Genomic DNA, 23273 nt, shown 5'->3' with positions numbered 1-23273 from the left:
TGTATATATGATGTTACCCGTGTAGCACCATGGTATTAAAAACTTGAACGATGTTACCCGTAATGCACCATGGTATTAAAACTTGAACGGTGTTTTAATATCATTAATCATAACATTAATTTTTTTATTAACAAATTTTTCTTCTATATCCGATTGAAGATAAAACTTACAAATGAAACGAATTATATTTTTCAAACAAAACTAAAACCTATTGTTATATGTATTTTATTAACCAACGCCAGAAAATTAAACTTCATATTCCGACGACAACCAATAATTATGTTACTTATAAAAACAAGAATATTTGAGGAACGATAAGGAAATTTCAAATATGTCAGTCAGAGTTAATCGTAATCTTCAGTAAACTCTGTGTGTGGGGGGGGGGGGAGATAGAATGAAATTATCCGATAAAGAAATACGTGGAATTTGTCGTATTTCCAGAACTGTAAACGTTATATTGAATTTCGTGTTCATGACCAATTTTTATCACATACATTCATTCTAAAATATGAACGTTAAAACACCCAAACCACACACGACTTCAGGCGTTTCAAACGTTTTTTTGGTTTTATTTTATTTTGCAGAACCGTTTGTCCTCTCCGTCCCCTATTCTGGACCACTAGACACAAATGGAAAATTTGTTTTATTATTATTGTTATGTTTTTTTTTCTAAATTTTACAATAATTTGAATATTTTCCGTCATGAAAAGAATTTTGATATTGTAACAAATAAAAATGTTAGTTGTCACGTAAGACTGAAGTAACCTATTATTACATATACGGACTTTTTGTTTGCCGGATTTACAAGTAGAAATTTGCATTATAATAAAACATTAGTTTTTTATGTATATTATTATTTATGTAGGAATGAATTTTTTTATAAGTATTATCACTTTCTTGATTATATATTCACACAGTCACTTGGGTAATGTTTGATATTTTATGGATTACATACAGCAGTTTAATCAATATATATTGGAGGCGCTAAATGTCCGGTACGTGAAAGCCAAGCCTAAGAAAGCTCACGTTTTTCTAGCGAGGACGTTAAGCCTAGTAAAATTATAACAAGTTAAGCCTAGTAAAATTCTAATATTTCACTGCTACTGAATATCGACATATCTCTAATATATGCAACACAAAAATCCCGTGTTTACAATGCGATACCTTGTGGCGATTTGGTAAAATACATCGATAATTTTATTTTTATACATATAAACATTTTTTTGAAAAACAAACAAACTATATTCCACAAAAAGTTGTTTTTGTATTTAGTGACCTGTTACCTACCCTGAGGTGGGGTGGGGGAATTATAAGGTGTACGTAAAGGACATTTATTTTAGAAACAAGTTTTGTCGTCCTGTTAACAGATACAACCAAATGTAAACATATGACTGTTAAAGTAAATACAGTATTTAAAGCTGTTGGATGGGGGAGAATGTTTGTTTAACTGCGATTGTGCTTTAAGTGTTTTTTGTATCATGTTTATAATGTTGTGAGGATGTAGAACCGGTCATCTTAAAAGTGTACTAAGTATGTATGTGATCGTGTAAATAAAGATACCAGTCCATAAAAGGTCGTGGCAGGAAAAGGCAAGTGTCGTATTACATTTACGGACAGCAGAAAAATGAATCCAACATTTTATACAGTGGGAAATAATCACATCAGAGCGGAACAAAAACTAACTCTAGCAACTCGAACGTGAAGTATCCAGCACGCTGCCCTCGAAAAACAAAAAAACTTGCAGTTTGTCTTGGACGAGCCTAAACAACAGCATCAAGCTGCAGAAATAAAACAATCCATACCAATTCGGGCCGATGAAAGTTATCTTAAGGATTTAGCCAGCCAAAGCAAGTTTAAAACATGAAACATACTTTTAACATATCCAGTATCAAAGTACAATTAAAGTACACACACAAACGAATTGTCTCGGGGGAGGGTAAAAAAAAAAGCACTTGACCCTCCCAGGTCCAATAAAATTCGTTAACAACACATCTTCTCAAGAAACGTTATATATAAAAGCATGACCACAGATTCCAATCAAATCCTGGTAGGTATTTAGGTTTAATAACGCAGGGGTTGGTCAAAATTTGTTGATTTCTCTTCGCCCCATTACTCGGTCTGTACGGTAGTTGAAGCTCATAAGTTAATTAAAACTTAAAACCCTGAAGACTTTCCTATGGTTTTCGTGATTTTTAATTTGCTTGCAGATCAAGCGAGAGGAGTTGGCCGAGAAGAAGAGCGGAAATGCTGATTTCCTGTTGTTGGACTTGTTTTGTTTCTAATCTGGCACACGAGATCATGACCACAGTTCCAGTGACCTATATCTTTAATCAACATATTTTCTTCATGTCCACTTCCGGTCAAGTGTAACTGTACGAAATTGAATACTGACCAAAAACATTTTGGTTGGATGTAAACCTTTTCTGTGGTTCTGCAAACATAAACTTGCATGATCAACCAGCGTTGTGTGACAACGTAACGAAACATGTTTTAAAATCCGACTTGTAGCTAGCTGAATTGAGACGAGCCAGCAGACTTGAATTGTCAATTATCCATCTGTATGAACGGGAGGGGTGTTTATAGCGTCACTCACGTTTTAACACTGCACTCTTTCAATAATATTCCAAAAACTTATGGACATTGGTTACCCATAGCAACAACAATCTACGTCTGTGCGAATTCCGAACATTTTCACATCACAGAAATGACTGTTTCTCCTAAACACAGGGAACATTAAGGGACGTTTATGCACCTATCGGCTGAAACTTATCCATAAGTGAGAGTCAGCCTTAACTCTTCAATCTGTTGTACAATTGAGTCACGGCATCAGTAACTCGAGTGTACAAGAAGCACTTAAGCAGCTGTATTGCTATTACGCACAATTCACTTGGCGAATATTCTAAATAATATACACAAGTGTAGTCACCTAATATTTTAGAGCTACATAACTGGTTGCATACAAGACTCTTTAAACTAATACCGGTATCTTTACTGCTCTTCGTGAGTTTGTAGTACTCCTACAAATATCCTTAAAAAAAAATCTTAAACATTCCGACTCTAATGATGTTTGTTGAGAAATATGATCGCTCCTTTTCAACAAGGATATACTGTAGTGTAAGGACTGTCTTTGGGGCAAGTATCAAAATTTTGCCTTTTTTCTCTCTCTCTCTTCTTGCATACACAAAATGTTGAGACAGCTTAACTGACACAATCTATAATACGGTTAGTTATCAAAATAACTTGACTCGCCAGACTTTAGGCACGTAATATAATACAGTGTGAGTGTGTGTATGAGAGAGAGAGAGAGAATTCAGAATATTTTTATATCACTAGAACGACTACGAGTCGTTCCGATCGATTGCGAAGATCAACACACCACAGACAAACCATCTCGCCATCAGCACGTTCACAACCTTATTAAATGATGATTACGTATCAACAACGGATTCTGCAACGTTTTATTTAATGATTGAGGTAAAGCGATTCGGCGAAACTTAATATAACCTTGTCACTGTTGATCAATGCCGTAAGTTTCAACGTAAACTATGTAAAAAAAAAAAGATCGATTACGTTTGTCCAAGTTTAGAAAATAGTAATATTGTTGATTATATAAAAAAAACACAGTAGCCACACTTACCAATAAACAGTTTACGATAACAAGTCAACAAAGTTTATAGATTTTTCTCGCTACTGACCAGAGTAGCTCAACACGTGGTTGGTTGTAAAAGTTAAGAGCTGCAGTCCTTAAAGTAGAATACATTTTAAATGTGTTTTAAGATGGATTCGGCAAATGTTGTCCATTTAACGTGTAAATATCTAGGGTTAGAATTCGGGGTTCGATTCTCGATGTTGTTTGTACTTAACAATCAAATATTTAGCAATTTTTCTTTTGACAATGAACGAAATAAAGTTTAAAAACACAAATACTAATTATTTTATTGGCACTATCTAGGATATGTAATAGATTGAGCAAAGTTCCTTCCATATATGCCGAAAAAACGACTAAAGGCAAAATATTTCACGTCACGAACTTTAATCTTTGAGTATCGAACACAAAATATCAGAAGAAATAAAAAGTCCATAGTTGAGTTGTTGTTTTTGTCCACAAATCGGAAACGAACACATCACCATCAACGATAGAATTATCATTTGTAAATTATAAAAAGAAAGAACCCAGGGGGAGATAAAAAAAAAGACAATGATGAATTAATAATAACAATATACTCTTTAAAACCTGTATCACAAAAGAAGTTCCAAAATATTAGAAACTTGGAAGTTTGTATGAAAAAATAAAAATGCTTATGACAAATGTAACATACGTATAGTTTAGACAAATGACAAAAACAGGAATTAGGTATTCAAAATTATGTCTTAATTAGGTTTCCAGACACCATTTAGATACGACCATTCATAGTTCTGGTACCGGGGGGGGGGGGGGATAGATTCGAAGAAAACGAAAAAAAAAACAATTCAAATTATCATATACAGCGTTGACGTACGACAAACCGAGAGAGTTGGAATATCAACTAGATATTTTCAGAAGGGCCAGTACTTTAAGAGAAGAACTGCACGGGCGGATGACAAACTATTAAAATTTTAATACATAAAAATCGAGACAACGATTGACGTGGAGCACAACCTGTTGAATGTGAATATACTTCCGACGCTCAGTTAAACTTGTGTAGAATAAGCGGATTATTATTATTTTTTATTTTCGTGTGTGTGTTTTTTTTGCATTTTTATAAATTTCGCCGGTAATTCAAATGTCAATTTTCACGTCATCCAAGGATAATCCATTTAATTCAGAGCGACATTCCCGGAGTGAGGGGTTCAGGTAGAGAAGCCTGTAGAGTTGGAATATCGACCTGAAGTCCGAGATCAATACTTAACTGTCTGCCGCATGTGTACGACTTCTTGCAGCTTAATTCTATAAAGAAAATGGTGCGTTTTTTTTTCTCTTCCCAAAAAACCCACAAGTATTTTAATATAAATATCTTTTACCCATCAAAAACAATTATTACGTTGGGTTTAACCCGAAAGAGAAAATTAAAGCACGTTACACCGAGGTCTTAGAAAAAGTATTTCAACTTACTAACATCCTAACGTCATCGCAGCATTACTGCTGTATAAATCACGAGAACCTTTACCGGCTATTGTTACTATTTTCATTGGGGTTGGGGGTAAAGGAAGGGCAGTTTCACATCAAAATTTCCTATTGCGGTATTAACTTTAGGGGGGGGGGTCAAAATTTTCTTACATAAACGTTTCAATTCACTGGTAGAAGTTAGGGTGGTTTTTGTTAGGACTATATGCAAAGGGTTAATTAACCATCAATAAATATCCTTATTTGAATTTGTTGTAGCTTATTTAATAAGTTTGTAAGTGTACGACGTAAATGTTTACTACAAACGAAACGTTTTTTTTAGTAATTACGTTCATCACTCCATGAATATTTTGGCCGTGACGTTTCGCAACACACTAGTTTTCTGTTAATGTTTTTAACTCTTCTTAACACGTTAAAAAGCTCGCTGGTTTTCTACGACTTCTTTATATTAATCTTCTTCCGTTCTTTTTTTCTGTGAAAAGATAGTTGCTGAATAAGTCTTCAGGTTAAAGATCCCTAAAGCCAAACCAGTGCACAGATGACTCATTGTTGGGAGAGACTTCCATCTGACAAGATATTGAAGTCACAAAACCGCTTTCTATAAAACTGTAACACAATCGTAGGTGGAGCTTCGTCGTCAGGTTAGTATACCTCAAAATGTTCAAACAAACACTTGGAAAAGCGCAGACCAGTATATGGTGTGTCGGATTCTCTTTTACTCACGACAGTGAACATATTTTTTTATTTTTAGTATTTTTAAAAAAAACTTGTCCGCTGAATGATTCAGAAAAATAAATTATTACCAACAATGCCAACTATATTCTTCAAATCCTGTGAAGGTTATAAGGTTAACCGTGGTAAGTAAAGAGTAACTCAAACTACCATACATATAATACACGCTCGACCAATACAAGACGTCCAATCTGGTTCGATCGATTTACCTTTCTTTGTTCAGGGTTACTGATGAAAGGTGGAACTCTCCGAAATCAGTACACGGTATCCGGAAAAACGAGTGATATATTACACTTCACATCTATTTTGAGTACATTTATTCTAATAGTGCGTACTTCACCCACCCCCCTCCACTCAAAAGCCATTACATCTGGAAAGTACAGCAGGTTTCAATTATAACAAATCACCGGAACCCTCCCCAATTTTTAAATCGATAGACTAGAGGGAAAGTAGCCAGTCAACAGCACCCAACGCCAACTCTTAAATGGAACTTGACTGCCACTTTTACACTGCACTCATAGTTCCAAAGTGCGAAACGCGTGTTTACCCCCCCCCCCACCAAAAAAAAAAGAAACTACTATACATTCAGCAAGTACAGCTTGCTGGGGGTTCACGGAGTAGAGTCGAATTTGAATAAATACAAATTACATGAAGCCCGAGAAAAACGTTGTAAACAATAAAAAGACTGTGTGAGACAGAAAGACATTACAAAGTTCTTTTACTGCACGTTCCAAATCTTATATAAAAAGTTGGAAATTTATTTATTCTGTGATATTTATCTACTTTACGGTCAACAGTATAGATCTCAAGTGTATAGTAAAGAGAAATAAAAATTAGTGCGCGCGCGCTCCAATGACATTTTACGACAAATTAATTTTAATATTTCAACCATTTATTAAAATTATTTCTAAAGAAGTCATTCTAGCTAAAACCATATTCCAGAACTCCAAACTTAAAAAAAAAAAAACATTAACAAAATAAAAATACATGTATGTCTAGATTTATCCGCTGCTATAACCTAATGGGCCCGGCATGGCCAGGTGGTTAGGGTATTCGACTCGCAATCTGCGGGTCGCGGGTTCGAATCCCCGTCACACCAAACATGCTCGCCTTTTCAGCCGTGGGGCGTTATAATGTGACGGTCAATCCCACTATTCGTTGGTAAAAAGAGTAGCCCAAGAGTTGGCGGTGGGTGGTGATAAGTAGCTGCCTTCCCTCTAGTCTTACACTGCTAAATTAGGGACGGCTAGCGCAGATAGCCCTCGTGTAGCTTTGCGCGAAATTCAAAACAAACAAACAAACTATAACCTACAGTCCAGCTCGCGTTCGATTGAGGGCAAAAAGAGGCATTCCACAAGATACTTTGATTTATTACCGATTTTATTTATGTTGTATTATTTTACATATATAACATTTTCATCGCGATATTAACAACTTCATGAGATCTCTCGACCATCGCAGAAGCCTTCAGGTTTGATGTAACATCACTTAAACAATCGCATTATTAGAATATCAGTTCAAAATAAGTTAATAAGTTAAAGTGTAGTTAATCCTTTATGTAGCTTCGCGCGAAAATTCTAAAACGATTTCCAGTAGCATTAAAAAAAACAAAAAAAAACGTATGTATTCCTAGAATATTATTTCAATACCAAATAATTCTGCAAACGCAATTATGAGAACCGAGAACCCATGGTGACAAAACTATTCATACTAAACGTTTACGGGCGAAGGTGACTAGACGAAACGGTATATTCTGACAAAACTATTCATACTAAACGTTTACGGGCGAAGGTGATAAGACGAATCTGTATATTCTGACAAAACTATTCATACTAAACGTCTACGGGCGATTAGACGAAACGGTATATTCTGACAAAACTATTTATACTGCATGTCTACGGGCGAAGGTTAGTAGACGAAACTGTATATTCTGACAAAACTATTTATACTGCACGTTTACGGGCGAAGGTGATAAGACGAAACGGTATATTCTGACGGTATAATTCAAGCGCGAGTAAGCAAGACGCGTACACTGAGTGTTGGTTGGCTAGAGTGAAACATAATTCAAGCGCGAGGTAAGCAAGACGCGTACACTGAGTGTTGGTTGGCTAGAGTGAAACAGGAGACTGACTTGCGGTAGTGGGGATCATTTCTTTTTACCGATATCCAAAAGTTTCTGTGTATCCCCCACTGGGGTATAACCACTTTTTTCTCCCGATCAGCTCCACGTGGCTCTATCCAGGATACGTACCTTCATTTGATCAGTTGAAACTTTATGTGGCTGACGATCAAAATATTGTGTGTGAATTTTGTTCATAAGTGTGCTTTGTAAACCACTCCTCCAAACCCCTCATTATGTATTCGTCCTTAATTTTAGATGTCGGCTTGAAATACAACTCTCGACAAGTTGTAGCAGCGTAACAACATAACTTGGGAAAAATGAACGTCTGTTAGTACATTGCAGAAGAAATAAAAATACGCAAAAAAAAAGTTACACGTGTATAAATCTTACTAAGAGAAATTATTGTAGTTAACATGTTAAATTCTGTCCGTGTGTTGTCAAAACTTCACAGAAAACCCTTTTTATTTTTACTTCAGAAATATTAAAATCGTAATTGTCATGTAACGCAGTGGCCTCAAGACGATTAAAAAAAACAATTTCTAGAATATTATTTATGTCTTTGAATTCTAATAACAAATATGTTAAGTTTTTATATTTTAAGAAAAGGCACGTGCAATAAAGCATGTTTGAACACGTTTTGTTTTATTGAAATTTCGTTGTGTAATTTTCTAAAACTGTTTACAAATTCAACGAATTCTGTTAATAAGTGGGAAAACATGAATAACTATTTCATACTTTTGAAGGAAGGGCGAGAGAGTACTTAACTTATTGGAACTTAACTTATTTTTAGTTTTAAAAATAACCTTTCGAAAGAGCATAGATAAGTGGCCAAATATTTGATTTTTTTTGTAGTCAGATATGAATGAAGATATATATATATATTCCCAGCATATCCTGTATTTTTAATTAATAGCCTGTTTATTCAGTGCGTCTTCATTACGTTACAAGTAACACGTATATTTGGGAGTACATGCTCCTGCAAGACACTTGACCATCTCAATACTAAACAACACACTTGTTGCCAATCTTACGAACAGTTTACTTGACCAAGGACAAAAGAATTCGATACAGCGTTGGTTTGTTTGTTGTTAAGTGCAGAGTTACACAACGGGTATCGAAACCCTGTTTCTAGCGTTATAAGCATCTATTCTTATAGAGTAAAGAAATAAGCTCGACACGTACTACGCTATGAATGAATACAAGTGACGACTCAAACTCAGAAAATGATTCATTATTTTAAAGTCGTATTTGCTTCTCTCTCTCTCTCTCATCCGTCATAATTTTCATAAAAACAGGGGGCGGGAATATGAAAAAAAATATATAAAATACATATCTTAGAAAACGTTAATCAAGAAATGAAAAGTTTTAAAAACAAAATACTAGAACAAAAACAAAAGAAATATACTGTGACTATTCGAATGCATTTTACATACGACTACTGTGACATGATGGTACACCTGTGTTTCACAGACCATAAGGTTAATTGGCTAACAACAGTTGGAACAAATGTTTATAATACAAGAGTTTATTCCCGAGAAATTCCCGTTAGTAAGTGTACATGCAAGACAAGTGGTGGATAAGGCGCTCGACTCGCAATCTGAGGGTCGCGGGTTCGAATCCCCGTCCCACCAAACATGCTCGCCCTTTCAGCCGTGGGGGCGTTATAATGTTACCGTCAATCCCACTATTCGTTTGTAAAAGAGTAGCCCAAGAGTTGGCGGTGGGTGCTGATGACTAGCTGCCTTCCCTCTAGTCTTAAACTGCTAAATTAGGGACGGCTAGCGCAGATAGCCCTCGTGTAACTTTACGCGAAATTCAAAAACAAACAAACAAACAAACGAGACAAGTGAACGTTTTAGGCTTCGAGTTAAAACTAACAATTAAAATATATTCGTTGTTGTACTTAGTATTGTTTATCTATCGCAAAATTTCAAACGCAATGGATATGCTAATCACCAACATTGTGTGAAAGTGTTAAGGTAATAGTTACGGGCTGTCGATGGTGTACTAATAAAATAAAACCCTAATATTCAGATATACCAACATGAGCGTTTTTAGAAAATAGTGGTTTAAAAGTTTAGTATAGCTGGCTTAAATTAATACAACTCATAATTCACTGGTTCCATTAGGCCAAATTAAGAAAATTAAATGTTTAGCCTCCCCACCAACTACTCATTTTTTGTAGCCGACGCCTACAATTTTTTTTTTGGCAATTTATTTTCTTTGTTGAATTATTCTATTATTTTTCCATCCTACAATGGAGATTCCCGAATAAAAACGACAATGAATACAGCTGATTAATTTTACCTTTTTTTTTCTTTAACTTTCATAAATTCTGTATAGTTTTGACGAAAAATGAAACAATGAAGACTTCCGTTTGACATGGACCCTTTGAAAACGAGAGTGTAAACTTTCTTTAAAAAGAGGTCATTAAATTTATTTATTTTTTAAACTACGAACGCTAAAGTTTGTCGGGTCTTTTCTGTTTCATGCACCGCGTTCAAATAGAAAGAAATATATATATCTTTGAACGTAGATTTTAATTCTGATTTCAGAAATATAAATTAAAATTTGGTTAGGTCAGTTTGTGAGGTTATATAGTTAGACTAATTAGTAAATAATTACATGTTTATTCAAATTTACAAAAATCAATTTAATTAAATATATTATTTAAAAAAAAATGAAAATATTTTTACCATTTTTTCCCCCTTTAGAAACCAGTTTTCCAAACTTTAATTTATATTTCTGAAATCTGCAGCAAATTGAAACTACTTGGAATGTGGTTAAGTGACGTTAACATACGACATCGTGGAACCAATCGTAACATGATTGACTCGTATCACTGCGAGTTCGTTTGGCGTTTGTTTGTTTTTAATTATGCACAAAGCTACGCAATGGGCTATCTGTGCTCTGCCCACCACGGGTATCGAAACCCGGATTCTAGCGTTGTAAGTCCGCAGACATACCGCTGTGCCACTGGGGGCTAAATATCAGGTAAGTTTGTTTGTTTGTTTGTTATTATGCACAAAGCTACACACTGGGCTATCTGTGCTCTGCCCACCAGGGGTATCGAAACCCGGTTTCTAGCGTTGTAAGTCCGCAGACACACCGCTGTGCCACTGAGGGGGTGGGGTCATTATAATGAAAGAAACAACGAACATACACAAACAGCACACCTTACTTAGGGAATCTACAAAACACTAGTCTTGGACCATAGGTGGCGCTTCTCTTGCGAGTTTTAACACAATTTTATACTGTTTGCTTTAGGGCAAAGCCACACTGGGCTATCTGCCGTGTCCACTGCGGGGAATCTAACCCCGGATTTTAGCGTTGTAAGTTAGTAAACTTAGAGCTGTCTCACCGGGGGATAATTGGTATACCGATGACATGAACTGTAACTTATGGTTATCTACACAAAGGTTAAAACTATCGATTTATTTACACATACACACACACACATTAATATATAGTTTCGTGAGAGGAAACCGTTTGTCAGGAAGAATAACGGTTTACACGCTACAGTGCTCAACGATTTACAATCAAGATAATTACAACTTTTGAAATGTACCCATATTAATATCGACGTCGTACAGTAGAAAAACAAAATTAACTTAACGAAGTCGACACACGCGTTCACGCAACAACGACACGTGCGCGCTTTGAAAAAACGACTTAAAAATAGCTACGAGCATGCGGCCTGCACGAGTTGAACATCTTTGAAACTGAATGCTTGAAAATAATAATAATTCAGTTTCTAATATCCTAACACTAGATATAGTTTTATATTATTCTTCTTAAAAGTTTCACTTGGATTATCCATGTATTTTATTATACACAAACTTAAAAGTTACAACGCTTTTACAAAAATTGTAAAAACACATTAAAAAACAAAAACACTTATACATAGAGTATATACGCCACATTCCCTTCATTGTACAAAGTTCTTTTCTCATTCCCGAATAAAATGTTTCGTACAAAATATCAAAACGTATTGGATAAGGTACCAATACACTTGTGTACTTGAGAATGATCGCACCAGTGATCGTAAAAACGTCACACCCGATTCAGAAATATTCTTTCTTGCTGGAAAAAGCTGTAACTTGTAATAAAATAAAGCTTTACAATCAATAAGAGAACTCAAAACGACACTACTAATTTATTCTGGTTGTCTATAATACAAGATACGAGAAGTTAGAAAACAGAAGCGAACGTCATATTTCTCACAAATCTTGTTACCGGAAGACGGAAGTAAATAAAAGTGAGATTTAATAATATGCCCAGGTTCGACTTAAATAATTTCTAGCTAAACGCTGGCATACTGACTATCAATATGACCATTTAAATCATTTCAAGAAGGAACTATGATTAATCTCAATTTTATAAGTATAGGAATCGTATCAGTGAACATTTATTTCAACCAATCTAACATTTAAGCTACGTTACTACTTTGAACGTTGGAGATACGGAAAACGTCACGTTACTACTTAGAACATGGGGATACGAAAAACCTTACAAGATTTAACCCGTTACAAAGTCGCGTTGAACAAATATCCCCCCTCCCCTCCTGGACCGCATTCCTCAGGAATAGAACATCAACGCCAAACAGACAGAAATGCTAGGAATTATAATTGGGGAGGGGGGTGTTAAATATAAAGCTACACAAAAGGCCATCTGTGATTAGCCCACTACAACTATGGAAATCCGATTTATTTATTTTTTTGCCATGAGCGTGTGTGCTTTATATGTTCTCAATGTTGCCCACGGTTAGCAAATTTTTGGTATATGGTTGATAATGTCTATTTAGCATAGAATAAGTTTTAACATACAACTGTTTAAACATACCTGATAATAAGTGGGATTTAGCTATAAAATACACTTACGTTGTAATAATTGGAGTTGTTGTTGTTGTTGTTTTTTGTACGCTTCTGTCCTAGATTTGACACGTGCTGGTTTGTGACAGGTAAATCATTCGTCCACCTATGGTGTTAATTAAATGTTTGTACATGTTTGAGAACTGTTCAATTAAAATTTCTCTCGGGCTTATGAAAAATATTTACATATTGTAGACGGTAATCGCGAAAACAATGTTTATAAGATAAACATTTTCTAATTATCTATCCATAAATCGATAAAAGCTGTTTGTACATAAGCTAGTAAGTTTAGCGCATGCCAGTGTAGAAATTGCACGGAGGGTTTAGCACGCTATGTTAAACAAATTTTAGACCTTCACGTCATTACAATCCATTTTTCCACATCTGGTCATGCTCCACATGACGACAGTACATACAGATAATAGCCCTGCAGCGTGGTTTCCATTGCAAAAGGCTTCTTTGTAAGGTTGTCAAGTCCCATTCACACCACTCCTCCTTGCTTGCTTTCTATAATTAATCTAGTGCACACGAGTGACAGTTTAGCCTCATCAATTTCAACAGTGATACCAAATAAATCCATAGCCACTGTATCCAGTGCCTTAACTAGATTGTCTTTCTATCAAATAACATGAATATTCATTTCATTATTCAGGGAGGTACAAGTGCAAGCCTTATCTTAGTTGTAACCATACCCTATTGACCTCATTTCCAGATAGAGATTATTTTGATTATATTATGGACTGTTGCCATGTGTTCCTGAATTCTCACCTGTTACAAGATGCCACATTTTGCTTATCATGGGTATATTACAACTTGTTGCGGGTCTCTTTCTGGATGATCTTAGTATCCCAATTCGATCCATCTTCATTTGTTTTCTAGTGCCATTTACTACAAGGGATATCCCCCCCCTCTTAGAAATTCTAAATCCTCAATAAGAACACATCTTTATGATCCAAACGCATGGTTATTTTGAGTTGGAAAGTAACATTCCATTCTGAAAAATCAATCAATTTTTGGTGGCATCACATTACGTATAAAACATCAAGACGTAGTTCCGATATTGATACATCCCATCTCACCATGACTTTATAATGGTTGTTATGAAGCATATTAATTTACACAAGTGTGTGCGTGCATGCATGCATTATGGAATACTTCCAAGCACCACAGTCACCATAGAGCTCACTACCAAAAGCTATGTGTAGTCTTTTACAACACAATACCTATTCAACAGATGTATAAATATATTTGAACCAACTACCTATCAGTAAATATCCACACCTATTGAACAGATGTATAAATATATTTGAACCAACTACCTATCAGTAAATATCCACACTTAAGTTCCTCACAATGAAAATTTGTCTAGGTATAGACTTCCACTGCTTATACTGACTACTGTTCATACTTGTCTCGTGCAGTATTCCACTAACCTTATCACTGTACCAGTTACATATACATAGACCTTTAGGACTTAAACACTAATCATACCTCCCTTCCAGTTCTTCCACACCTCTCTTTTAGAATCATTCTAACAGGCCTTTCTATCATATCAAGAACATCCAGAAGAAGCCACAATAACCTTCTTAATCTTAATTTTAACACTAGAACCTTCAGCTCAACTGATATTCTAAACTTTTAACAACAATAGTTCTCTCACACAAGTAGAGAATTCCAGTGTCCACATCTTAGTGTAACACTTAATGTATCACAACAGGTGTATTTTTTCCAAGACTAACTTCTCATGAATTGGTTGATAAAAGGCATACAAGTATCAGCCTAATATGGATAACTTCCTGCCAAAACAGGTGTCCAACTCCTTAAGATAAGCAGTATATACACAAGACCCCAAATCAGACTCTAGAAGGACCATAGTAGAAACATTCTTATAATAAAAGTAACACCCAGAAGCCAATTTTTAACCGATTTTAAGTTTACCAATTTCACCAGAAAATAGTTTCACAATTCATCTTTTGTATGAAGAAACATCAACCAGGGTCTACATATTAAAAAAAAAGAGAGAGAGAAAGAATGAAGAGAGGGAAAAAAATTGTTACAAAATTAGCAAATTGCAGTTAAAAAAAAAAATTCTAAAATTATTTATTATTATTATTTTATTTTTTTTACAACCTCCATACAACACTCAAATTTCACAAAGTTGTAGGATAAATCTCATTTGGTCATGAAATTTCAGGATGGATTACCAAACCTTCCAACAAAATTAATTCTCTTGACAAACTAAACAAATTAATATGCAGGTCTAGAATCTCATCAATGTCTCTCACAATAAAAAAAAAAAAAGTTAATTGTTTGTGAATGCTTCTCTTATCCATAATACTTTTCCAATTAGAATCTCTTGAAAGGTCAAACTTCACCTTCGTTCTTAAATGTACGTGCATATCAGAACTATTTGATTCACATTCTGATCATGGTTGAGAGATTTAAGCCTTAACAACCATTTTGTTTTTATCTATTCTCATATTTTTAAACCCTTGGAATCTCTACTTACACAACAAATTTTATATTGTACACCTCACATTACTGTACCAAGTCTTCTAGTCTATCTAGCCACCTATTTTTTTTTTTTTTAAATCAAAAACTAAACAAAAGTTACATCCTGTATAAACACTAAAAGTAAAGACAAATTTACTAGAGCCCAAGTGTTATTATACAACAGCAGTACTAATACCCTCTTCTGTACTAAGAATAAAATAAAAACAACATTCCAAGTGACACCCGAGAAATTCGCTAGTCTTGCATGACAAAGAGTAATTATCCCATTCAATTTTCAAAAGGAAAGTTTTCCATGACATCAAGTCAGTTTCTACGAGCAGTACAACTTATGGTATGTATGTTCCTCCATCTGTAATTAAAATAATAATAAAATTATTAAATGCCAATAGATCTATTGATAGGCATTCTAGTGGAGACTTGTCTTGTCCCAGCCATTGAACAATACTAGTTATTGAAGATTACACTTCTGTTAATATATTTTACCATCAACATGATACAGTCAACTTTATGCTGTACGAGGTAATCTTCCAATCAAGCTCGTTGCCAGGGGTTGAGGGGGGGGGACATTGATGCAAGGGAGAAATACAGTCTGACTGTAATAATTGTGCAGATATTTCATTATATATCAAATCAACATTGGCAGTTTGCATGATAAAGATGTAAATAAAGTCATTCAAAATAACAATACCACCATTATTTAAAACAATTAATTATAGCCACAGTTACTTCCCCCTCCAGACCAATATTCAATGCACTGTGAAAAGAGATTAAATATTGTTGTTTTTCACTTGGAAGGAAGTGAAAGACAAAGAACTATACACACAACAGTAAAATATACTTTCACAAAACTACACACAAGTCTTGTCAAATTTAGTGTAAACAGGCTGACTTCAGCATAAGTTTATTTTTTTTTACCTAACATTAAATCACTCTCTTTCAACACTACAATAACACATACAACAATAAGCTGGTTTAATACTTTTTTTTTCAGGTGAAGCATTTTTTTCAAAGAACGTTTACATTTCTGCACTACAATTTGGAATTTTGGTTAGCCATTAGTTTTCGGTAGACTAGGGCTGAAAGGTGGAGATTGATAAATGTGTTTGTGGCAGTGAATTTTAACACGTGACTAGAACTCATCCATCTTTTCCAAGAAATTCAACAGATGCTGATCATGTTGCCCAACACAGACGTACACAGGTTTACTTCATACAGATATCACAGACTGGTATTACCAAGTCTTGGTTAAATAAACATTTTGAAGAGGTGCCATCAGATAACTTCAAGATATTTCTTAATGACTATGAAAATAAAAAAGGAAGAATATTTATTCACAGAAATAACCTTTCACAAAAAAAAACATGCAGATGGCAGTTAGTAACCAATACTCATTATAGTTTTAGAAACTTTAAGTTTCTCACCAAACAGCTGGTCTTTTCACACATTTTACTTTCAGTGGAGATGATGTGTGTACCCCTACTGTACCTTTACTTTAGAAATACCTTTGACAAGATGCTGCACAACTATTCCTTGGTAATTTAAAATTGGAATTTGGTGAAAAGTTTAAAGCAATATAATATAAAAATTGATTGAGGTAGAGAACAGAAGGAGGGGGATAAACAAGGCTTGTTTTTGAAGAATATAAATAGAAAGTTTCTTGGGAAAAAACTTAAAACTGTTGTTCAGCATTTATAAGATCAATGTGTATAGCTACTAGAGTAGTAGTAGTAGCAGCATTTCCAATGATAGTACACTAACAGCGAAAGGAAAATTACATAGATTTTATTATTATTTAAATTAAAAAGAACTCAACATTTGCAGAAAAAAAGTTCCAATTCTCAGAAGGTGACTGTAAACCTGAAAAGGACCATTTTTTTAGGGGGGGGTAAACATTTGTTTCTTAGAGAGAAAAAAAAATTTAATGAGATCAGTGATGTAACCCTGGTTATACTACAAGTGGAGAGGGATGGGGTTGTTTCTGTAGCTAGGATATGCATTAGGGTATTCTATCAAAAAAATTATTCTATCCTTAAAAAAAATGTGGGGGGACACATCCCCATGAAAATTACTCCTATGAGTGGGATTACCAAGAAAAACAAACTAAACTATCAGTTGCAAGCTTAACTGTGGTTAAAATAACTAACGTTGGGTTCCATGTCTATAAATTCCAGGTTTTTTGTTGTTGTTGTTAGTGGTAACAATTTTGTTATAACCTAGTGTTAAAATGTGGCAAAACCTCAGTTTGAGAAATGTATGGAGCTGTAATTATGAATTACAAGGAGGATACGAAGAATTTCATGTTATTTTTTTCATACAACAATCCAACAAACCGGCAGAAGGCAGTTCATCCAAATTTTTAACAATTTTAAACATTATTTTACCTCATAGCTCTTGTAAGCTTCAGAGAAAACACCTAAATTAAATCACTCTTAGCTCTTCAAGACTCCAGAGAACGTTTTATTTAGCCTATTTTTCATAGCTATAATCTTGAACTAGAAGGATGAAATTTCTTACTTTTGTATTGAATACTAGGTTTATATTTGTTGAGTAATTTGTTTGGGATTAAACTTATTTACATTTTTACAGGTACATACAGGTTACATTTATTTTTAGTGTTTTGTTGGATTTAGAGGTAACCTTGAGGGGCTTCACATTTTGTTCCTCTTGTGTGTGTGGGGGGGGGGGTCAATTCACTAAAAAGCAACTTATCAAAAGAGGCAAATGACCTCATATTTACTATTCTGATGCATATTTAAAGAGATCAAGAATCAGAGACTACTAATGACAAAAGGTAGGACGAGTCCTTTCACAAAGTACACAAATTCAAGTTTGTATGTGTAAAAATAGGTGGAGATATATATAGTTGGAATCTTTTTTAAGTAGGAAAAAAAATTAAAGATTATTACAGTAAAGTATAAAAGAAACAACTCTTAAAAATAGGTCTTACATTAAATTTAAAAAACATAAATAGACAAAAACCTATCAGTTCTCAATGACTTATATAATTGCAGAGCAGTAAAAGTAGATACTTTAATGATAGTGGAAAGTCATCTACAGTAGTATCAAAGAAAAAAGTACAAAACTAGTTACAAAAAGCCTATTAAAATCGTGAAAAAAGATTATCTTCTAGAAACAAACACGTCACTGAGCACATACACTAAGCAAATTAATGAGCAAGAACAAATTTCAAGAGAATTCAGTTAGAATAAAGCTGTATATTGGACCATCTGTGTCACGTACAACCTGGAGATTACAATATATCCAAATTCCTCACATAAGCCTCAAACTTACTGTGCCAAGTCACCAAGGACCTAGGAAAAAAAGGTACTTTCCAGTACATCTACCTGTTCACATTTACGTAAATTATTATTTCAAAGATTTAGTTAACATAGACTGCATATGACCAATATGGCAATAATAAAGCACAAAAGTCCTTACATTTTAATACTAAGTTCTTTCATGAATATATTTCTCAAAATCATTTTAAGATAATTATAATCAAATGTAAAATTTGAAAAAAATTTACACTTTAATGTTTCCCCAATAGAGTGTTAAAATCTTCAAAAGCGTTTGTGCCAGCCACGTCCTACTCAAAGTCAAATATAGAAGTTTATCTGTTTAAACTGTTATATAGTACATAATATAATGCTGAATACTGTTAACTAAAGTAAGTTAATATTATCTCAACTGGCCGAGATTCAGGCACAAGTATTACACTATCACATTCTAGAATATTTACCGAATCAAGTCTCTTATTCACAAAATCAGTAAATGAAAAACTAAAAGTGTGATGTAAAATATAATTTTAAAAAATCACATTATAATTCGGTTCGACATGCATTGCTTCCTATATCACATTGTTTCTTTACATAGGCCTAGGCTCCGCAGAAGTAGCTATTCTGTGCAAAAAGTTTCCACATGGCAACTGATAATGTAATATATATTAAAGTATATTATTAATTTATTTGTGTATAGTCTATTCTTGATTCGTCAAATTAGAATTACGAAAACTATAATGCTGAAAATTTAAGAAACTTTAACTTACACCTATTGAACCAACTTCTATATATTAATATTCTTAATGCTAGACAACCAGTACTAAGTTAACTTCAACTTCAGTTCAAGTGTAACTTATAAGCCCACGCCTCATTATTATTAACCTGTTACGAAAACTTAAGAAATACGAAAAACGTGAACTAATAAACGACTCACCAAATGAAGTCTTTGCAATGACTACAGAAAGTCGGCTGTTTGAAGAACCTTGGAATAAACTTATGATCTTTAACAACGTACACATTTTTCTTTTTTAGGGCACCTTTTCTCCCTCGTAATTTAAACGGGTTTTTCAGAAGCGCCAAATCCGGCTCATCATTACTGTCGTCAGCCATCTTTCCAGCTTCTTAATCCCAGTACCCGGCCCTTACCGGTGGTTTTATAACAGGACGCGCACGCGCTAAGCTACATCGTACAGAACTGCCATAATTTCATCGTATACTCAAAACGAACGTGATAGAATACAGAAATACGTCACGGCATGCAGAGAATGAGATATATAACTTAAGTAATTTGTGCCCAGGCGTTTTTCCACACGTTCTTCGAAGGTTTACTTGCACAAAACAACCTTTCAAATAATGCGTGGAAAAACTTTTATGATTTTTGTTTTCTTAAATTTATAATCTCGCGCGTTCATTTAGTTTAACAATGAGACACACAAGTTATATTGTCACTCAAGTTGGTTCGTTTTAAACGAAGGGTAATAATTATTGCATATTATAGTACAAGGCAAATAGTATCAACACTAATAATAAAATTTAAGATAAAAAGCTTTTGGGGAGTATGCTTGTTCTAAATTTCTCGGAAAGGGTTACCTTTTATGGGCCAAACTAGGGTGTAAAATGCCGTATATAAAAAGGGGATGGTAAATCATCATAGTTTTACATTTACTGATTTAGTTGAAGTTTCACTATGCTTGAACACAGGCGTAAGTCATAGAGAAAGTCATAATGCTGCGAATGTGATGCATACACAGTTAACATCAATTTTAAATTCGGATCATAGCAAGCTACCTACTTAGAATAAAACTGAAGTTATAATCTAGTAATGAGTATAGCTAATTAAATAAACCTTTCTTACCTGTTCTTACAATTACATAACGTTCTTCAGTTCAGAGGTGAAGCTACGCATTGACACAGTTGGTGACTTGAAAAATCAGAATAGAAAAACCGTGATCGATATGATACTGAAACGCCGAAATTTCCCTCACCTTTGGACCCGGGCCACGAATGTTAAGCACCTAGCGACGCCTCTGACGTTCTTTCTTAGAAGTTAGAGCTTAGAATGCATTGTTTCGTCAACTGGATACTTTCGTTGTTAATACTTCCGGTCGGAAATCCAATATCTCACAAAGTTTATCCAGCTAGAATTAGGTTAGTCTTAAATACATATTTTAAGCTTAAAATGCAAATCAATAGCTGTCATATAAAAAAAATAAACGTGGCATGCCGCTTTCGGGGAATTCCACCCCTCATCAGTAACCCTGGACAAGAGTAAAGTGAAAGACATTTCAAAACACTATATATATGTATAATATACACCCCATCACCGCATGAAGCATAGGTGTACCAACCCAGTAATTCTTAATTTATATAGAAAGTTCTAGAATATGCAACATTGATGCTACTGCTTCATTCTCGTAAATTATTCAGCTAGACAAGCTGTTTTAAATACCAAAAAATAAATGTGAGGCCTAATCTATCATTCAATTTATCACTTGTCACCGAGTTACACCGGCTTCGGGAAATAATAAAATTAAAAGTATTATAATAAAAATTTAAAATAATAAAACTAGGTATACTAAACATTCCGAGCAACATTGTCGGTGAAAGCAAAAACAAAGTATACCTTATTTATGAAATACACAATCACTAGCTGTTGGCTTCAAGTAATGTCGTAGATTTAATATTCTTTTCCACCACCCACCCCGTAAAAACGTCTTCTGAACAATGAAAACCCGACAGTGTAAGGGAGCATTGTATCTGGCATACGTTACCGTTTAGATGTGGAGTCAAGAAGCAGAACATCACTAAAAGTACAGCCAAAAACTAATGTTTATGAAGATATAAAATAATAAATTAAATTAATACCTGAATTGTACAATAAATAGCTAGAATATTTGTTCTGTAATTAAAATATAACGGTGTTAAATGTAATACAATTAAAACTGAGAATTGTACTGCTATTTACCAAATACAATTGTAGGGGTATGGGTGATTAAAATACTGAATTTTAGGGGTATATAACAGGCCCGTCCGCGGAATGTTTGAAAAGAGGTTCTCATTTGTGAGATCAAAAGCCAACATAGATTGTGCGAAGCACAGTCAGCATGCAAAGTATGCTAATACTACGGGGTCTGGGGGCATGCGACTATTTCAAGTCAATAAAAGTGCTAATGATTCATCAAAAGAATGTAGATCCTGTGTGGGCAGCCCAATGGCCATGTGTGGCCAACTCGTAGAATCATCGATAGTGTGTTTTTTTAGCTGGTCAGAGAAAAAGAATGTAGATCCTGTGTGGGCAGCCCAATGGCCATGTGTGGCCAACTCGTAGAATCATCGATAGTGTGTTTTTTTAGCTGGTCAGAGAAAAAGAATGCCAAATCTCTCATTGAAATTTCACGCTGTCATTAGAATCCTGAAATAAATTTATTTAGCGAAACTTTTCTGTTTTATTAATAGTGTGGCCATTTCTGTGATCGACTGACGACATCCATGTCCAGGAAACATATCTGGTTGCCTACCCATGATGTAGACTATATAGAAAACGTTAAATACCATAACCAACTGCGCTATAACTATAGGATGAAGGGAGTCTTAACTCCCAAATGTATTTGAGTTAGGACAGGATCTGACATGTGTTGTAGTACATGTACGATGTACCGCCAAATCGTTTTGTCAATGTCATTTTATTTTTCAGCTTCTCATAACGTTTTTTACCGATATTGTTGGGTGTCATGTTACATTGTTTTAAAAAATGTTTTGTTCCGGACTCCACTCCCAGTCGGGTTGGATGACAGAGTAGATGATCGCCATGGTAACTGCTTCGGGATTGATCGGCAACCTTCGGCTGATCCAACCTAAAAGATGTTTTCAAATCAAACTTAAGAGGACTCTTTTTTTTATAAATGTATATATATATATATATCTTTTTAATATCATAAATGAGCAGTGTTGATTTGTATAAAATGGACATGTGCGTGAGAGTAAACATTACTAAGGTACATGTAAGAAATTAAAGTTACTTTCACCGCTAGGTGAGAGTCCAAATATATAGCTTTTACAACTTATTTGTTGCTTTTGGACTCATTTTAAACAGCGCCAAATGTAGTGTAACGAACATTTGGTCGTAGATAAATTTTGGATAAGACCACGTGCACCTGGATCCAGATCTCCCAAATTTATGTAGGACCTCCATCTGTGTGTATAATTCGTGTTTTTTTTTATATCGCATTTGGTTTGAAATGTATAAGAGTAAACCATTTAAAATATAGATTTTCTATGCTAGTTTCAATGCTTAGAATTAGATTATATAATTCTCACACAGTTTGTGATTCAAATGTTTAACCGTCATCGAAACCTGCTACAAAATAACATTAAAAGTTTGCAAACATAATTTGAATAAATCAATATTGAAGAGAATATGTGCGACTCTATACGCCTGACGTCAATACTTTTATTCTGTTTACTCTAACGTGTAATCCGACTTACTTTTCGAAAAGATACTTTAACGCTCTTCTCCACTTTACATTCTTCCTGACCTTGCAAGTTATGACGTTTGCATCGTATATAAAATGACGCCATTGAATAGACACGGCGAAATGTCACACGAAACAAACCTTATTTGCTCTATGTCTGTCTCTTTCTTTCTTTCTTTC

General features: G+C 34.4%; 1 protein-coding gene across 1 annotated transcript in view; it reads right to left on the bottom strand.

Annotated features, from left to right (window-relative positions):
* LOC106469900 (protein kinase C, brain isozyme-like) overlaps window positions 1-19764 on the bottom strand; it is an 80550-nt gene extending 60786 nt beyond the window's left edge. Inside the window, exon 1 of the mRNA XM_013930420.2 lies at window positions 19556-19764. Within this exon, the coding sequence (XP_013785874.1) occupies window positions 19556-19731 (176 nt within the window). The 5' untranslated portion in view covers window positions 19732-19764. The remainder of the gene's footprint in view (window positions 1-19555) is intronic.
* Between the last annotated feature and the right edge of the window lie 3509 nt (window positions 19765-23273).

Source organism: Limulus polyphemus, unplaced genomic scaffold (assembly GCF_000517525.1).
Source record: "Limulus polyphemus unplaced genomic scaffold, Limulus_polyphemus-2.1.2 Scaffold3717, whole genome shotgun sequence".
NCBI classification, from domain to species: Eukaryota; Metazoa; Arthropoda; class Merostomata; order Xiphosura; family Limulidae; genus Limulus; species Limulus polyphemus.
Note: the sequence above shows the minus strand (reverse complement) of the source record. Positions and strands in the feature narration are given on the sequence as shown.